Raw genomic sequence first — 4,977 nt, 5'->3', positions numbered from 1 at the left:
CCCACAGAAAACATATTGCCGTGAGCATTTTTTGTCGAAATGTAAAACAAAATGGGACTCAATAACGCCGAAGTTACTTTCGGCTCCGTAATTATGATATTAATGCGCATAAATCTTGTCACCAAACCTCTGTATGAGAAAATATCGAATATTTGACAGGAAATACACTAACTAATTTATTATCTAACATATACTTAAAAACCAAGAATATTAATGTTAATCTGAAAATAAAGTTTCTTCATCTTCTGTGTCATCCTCACTTTCGTCATCAGAACTATCGACTTCAACATCATTTTCGAGAATTATCTCGTCATTGTCTGATCCTTGATCAACACAGTTACAGGAGCATAAATCTGTGCAAGGCAAATCGTACGAGCTACAAACACAAGTTTCTTTGGCGCAAGATGATGACTTACGGCAAGAGCAAGAAACCATTTCCAATAGAGCATCTGGTGCAGGTCGTCTTAATAGCCAAATGATCTCTAGTTTCTCACCGTTGACAAGAACAGGACTCACGTATTTCTCGGTAGTAGGCAGGGTTCACACTTCTCTCAAATTCATGGGACTTATATAAACAAAGGAACACTCACCCAATATGTTAGATTCAATAATCAAGTCACGCAAACCACCATCGGCGAACCGCTTACCAATTACAGCTATGAAAATACACGAAGTGTGAAATGCTCCCATCCTCAGTGAAATGAAAGTTTTTAGCTCCACATTGGCAGGATCTTGAAGAATTTCTACGGCTTTAGCATATATAGCTTGATCTAGAACAACGTCTGTTTCTAGCAATCCTAATGCTTCAGCTTTTACTTTCGATTGAACCAGAAGCTCCATAACTACATCCATCTTAGTAGGAGAATCATTAATCGCTGGTAAATACGATATTTCATGAGTTTGATGTGTGACTTCACCATCAAGCAAATAGTTGAAGCCGGTCCATGCAGGTATTGACTGTGGAACATTATTTTGTTTCGCTTGAAAGCGTAACAAGGCCCATATGGACTCGGTACAAGCGGAAGTTGATAAATGATCTTCGATAGAGTCAAGACGAACATTTTTCATTGAAATAGGGTTGAATCTAAAAAATGTCGTAACTGTTGTTATTTATATAATGACCACATAAACACCGTTACAAATGTCGTTATAACGTCAATTTGATCATTTGTTAGTTTGCTACATACTTATTTTGAAACTCACCTTTTCTTGGTAGTGTACTCTTCCAGCTGATCAGGTATATATTTGAACGATCTTCTTCTTGGTGGCTTTGCGTAATTTATGCGTTCGCTATCAAAATCAACCATATCATCTCTTCTCAATTGAACTATTATGCCATTGGTACAATGCATCGACGTTCCACTTAAAGTTTCCGGGTTTATATCATTGTTATCCCAAACAAATGTTATGAATGATGATGGTTGTACGGAGTAGGGTACATAAAACTTCACCATTTGATTTTTTATTTCTTCGTTGGCTAAAAATGTTTCCAGGTATGCAGTTTCGTCATATGATATGCAATGTCCAAATCTGTTCAACCATTTAACCAAATCTTTCGAGCCCGTTTTTCTTTTTGTACAAAGCGATAATAATACATGTTTTGAAGTTTTGTGCTTAGTATTTGAAGCGCTATATATAATGTCCTGACATATCGAAGTTATAGTTGTCTGTTTCCGTTTGTGAGGTTGAGGTATCGAGCTCACAATAGATGTAATTAATTGATTTAACTTTGGTGGAATGATAGTACTTTCGGATAGTATGCTTCTTTCTGTCGGTGGCCAAATAGGATATGTGAACGGCATGTTTCTGATCTCTTCTCTTATTATTTCAGCTGCTATTTTGATAATTTCAATGTCAGTATCACGTTGCTTTTGGCTTTCACGATCAATAAGATTCCGTCGCCGTACATCAATTATAAGCCCCTTAGGTATTTTTTCAGAAAAAATAAATGTCCCTCCATACCGAGGTTGCCAAACTCCGATATCATCGGTGAAATGTTCCGTAACATATTTCAACATAGTTCGATCGGTGATACCGCCCTTTACGGAATGCTTGTTATAAATGTCAACCAAATCCTTCAGTAGTAGCACTTCGCATTTATTTAGAGCATGTAGCTCAACAAAGTCGAAATTATGCTGCAATGCCTCTTTGTCTACTTGAGTGATTGCAGAAGGTGTTTTAACGGGCTTGGTGAAAGCTCGATAGCATGTTACATGATATCGCAATTCAAGTGCAACTATTCCCGTCCAATCGCGACCAGAAATATATCCTATCAACTCATCATTTGCCCCATTTTGTAGGGCTGCAGTCTGTAGCGTGAGAGCAGAACTTTCCGTTATACACTTGCTGAGTTTTTCGTAGCCACTACCTGTTGTACTCGTTTTTCTTTTTTGGCAGATACAGCACTCATCTTGCTTGGCAAGTGATTGACCTTAAATAAGATCAGTCAGACATTAGAAAAGTCACAAGAAATATAAAAGTCAGAATAGCCTGTTTGTGCATGATTACAACATAAAATTATAAAATTAAGATAAATATTTACCTGTTCTGCCTCTCTTTCTCTGTGACATTCGGATAGTTGAAGTTGGTTGTTGTTCTTCTATGTCGTTAACATCTCCCGTTTCATCGTCGCTTGCTTCAGCTTTTTCTTTTTTCTTTTGTATGGTAGCTAATGTTTTTGGGTGGACATACGCATCTAAACATTTCTGATGAAATTTCAAATCGGAAAGATCGCCGCTCACTAAATCTGTGACATTTTCATCATTTCGAATTTCACTATAAAAAACGGAAGTATAGCGCTGTTACAATAAAGTCATGAAAACCATAAATTAAAAAATAAAACAATATAATCAAACTTGCAACATACCTTGCTATTTTCACTTTTTCGGCTGATTTTTCTGTGAATGCTCTTAACTTTGTTTCTTTCTTGTAATTGTTGTTGTGTATAATACATTTCACTTCTTGCTTACTTTTTTTAGCTGGAGATAGAACGAGTTTCATCGGTTTCTTTGAGCTCATTTTCGATAAATTTTCTTTCGCACATTCATTGCAACCTGTTTTTTATCCCTCCTCCAGCTGTAGAAACTCCCGCGTTACCACATTTAGCTCACGAATAAGAACACGGGGGTTTGTGTTGTTTGTTCAAATGTAACATATTTAGTTTCGAAAGAACAAAAATCTAAACTATCTGCTTTTACAAAAGCATTATATATTTAAAAAAAAGAATGAAATATTGAAAATTGATAACAACAGGTAATAAAATGTATTGTTAATGAATTCATTTTACATTCACCCCCGTGAAATTATTCGATCGGAAATAAAAGAATGTTTTGCAACATTCGATTTCATAAAAATAGTATACAAGAAAGAAACAAAGTTAAGAGCATTCACAGAAAAATCAGCCGAAAAAGTGAAAATAGCAAGGTATGTTGCAAGTTTGATTATATTGTTTTATTTTTTAATTTATGGTTTTCATGACTTTATTGTAACAGCGCTATACTTCCGTTTTTTATAGTGAAATTCGAAATGATGAAAATGTCACTGATTTAGTGAGCGGCGATCTTTCCGATTTGAAATTTCAGTCGATAAAGCCCGTGGAAAAATCCACTGAGGCAGAATAAAAATTTTGATGACGTCAGCAACCCATCCACAAAAAAAAGTAGAACTGTGTTTCCACGTTGCCTCTATTGTGTAGAGCTTAAACTGCTGATCAAGAAAATGTATATGATCATGTGCTTTTGATGAGCGGTTAATGAGATATAAGGGTTTTAAAATTTTGCTGACGTCAGCAATGGCCAGTCAAACCCCCCAAAACTTTTTTTTAGAAATTTGTATACCTGTTGCCTTCATCGTATAGATCTTGAAACGCTGATCAAGAAAATGTATAGTATCCTATGTTTTTGACAAACGCCTAAGGAGATTTAAGGGCTTTAAAATTTTGCTGACGTCAGCAAAGTCCCTATCAAAAGTTCCAAAAAAAATTTCTTCACAAATTCGTACACCCGTTGCATTTATCGTATAGATCTTGAAATGCTGATCAAGAAAATGTATAGGAACGTGCACTTTTGACAAACGGTTGCAGAAATATTGGGATTTGAAGGTTTTGTGATGACGTCATCAACCCGTCCATTCCGAAACGGATTCGGGGATCCAGGTTTGGGAAACTTACCCAAATTGGTCCCAGGTGGTCCCTAGTTACCCACGCAGTGAAAAATCATTGACGTCACCACCTCGTTTCCAAGTTATTTGGCCTCAAAGTTTTAAGTGCACTGTAACGGCTTCATTAATTTAATATAGGATATTGACGTTAAAGTGGTGTTATTGACGTCGCGCCGTACCGTCAGAAAATTTAGCATATTAGACATGCATTTTTCGGTTACTTCAAAGAAAATTTCGGTAAGATTAAAGGAAAATGAACATATCCACTTTGCCTGTTACAGACACACGGAACTAATAAGCAAAGAATAAACTTGAATCAACAAACATTGTATATATACGGTTCATAAACAAAAGTTTACACAAAATGTAAAACAGATCGGTTTTTGAGAAACACATCTAAATCAACAAAAATAAGTTCATTCAGCATGTCGTATATTGCCATTACCCATTAATCTTCCACAAAAAGGTTATGAAACACATCAAAATTTTTAAAAAAACAGTCATTTCAGTGCATACAGTAAGTAAGCAAAGAATAAACTTGAATCAACAAACATTGTATATATACGGTTCATAAACAAAAGTTTACACAAAATGTAAATATGTCGAATATTGCCATTACCCATTAATCTTCCACAAAAAGGTTATGAAACACATCAAAATTTTTAAAAAAACAGTCATTTCAGTGCATACAGTAAGTAAGCAAAGAATAAACTTGAATCAACAAACATTGTATATATACAAAAATAAGTTCATTCAGCATGTCGTATATTGCCATTACCCATTAATCTTCCACAAAAAGGTTATGAAACACATCAAAAT

General features: G+C 35.2%; 1 protein-coding gene across 1 annotated transcript; it reads right to left on the bottom strand.

Moving 5' to 3' along the window:
- Positions 1-216: 216 nt before the first annotated feature.
- On the bottom strand, positions 217-4,724 carry LOC130623168 (uncharacterized). The gene is made up of 5 exons (XM_057438655.1): positions 2,867-4,724; positions 2,543-2,775; positions 1,204-2,431; positions 545-1,084; positions 217-463 (listed from the first exon to the last, which is right to left on the bottom strand). Exons 1-5 carry the CDS (start codon positions 3,016-3,018, stop codon positions 217-219), a joined length of 2,400 nt encoding a protein of 799 aa, XP_057294638.1. The 5' UTR covers positions 3,019-4,724.
- Positions 4,725-4,977: the final 253 nt, after the last annotated feature.

The sequence above is a fragment of the Hydractinia symbiolongicarpus genome, chromosome 13 (genome assembly GCF_029227915.1).
Source record: "Hydractinia symbiolongicarpus strain clone_291-10 chromosome 13, HSymV2.1, whole genome shotgun sequence".
NCBI lineage: Eukaryota > Metazoa > Cnidaria > Hydrozoa > Anthoathecata > Hydractiniidae > Hydractinia > Hydractinia symbiolongicarpus.
Note: the sequence above shows the minus strand (reverse complement) of the source record. Positions and strands in the feature narration are given on the sequence as shown.

What these genes read in the sequence shown, in the direction of transcription:
- LOC130623168 (XM_057438655.1), bottom strand. Translation starts at nt 3,018, where the DNA reads ATGAGCTCAAAGAAACCGATGAAACTCGTTCTATCTCCAGCTAAAAAA. An exon ending in GAAAAAGTGAAAATAGCAAG is followed by an intron (nt 2,776 to 2,866) that starts GTATGTTGCAAG and finishes CGTTTTTTATAG; the next exon opens with TGAAATTCGAAATGATGAAA. An exon ending in GAGAAAGAGAGGCAGAACAG is followed by an intron (nt 2,432 to 2,542) that starts GTAAATATTTAT and finishes ATCTTATTTAAG; the next exon opens with GTCAATCACTTGCCAAGCAA.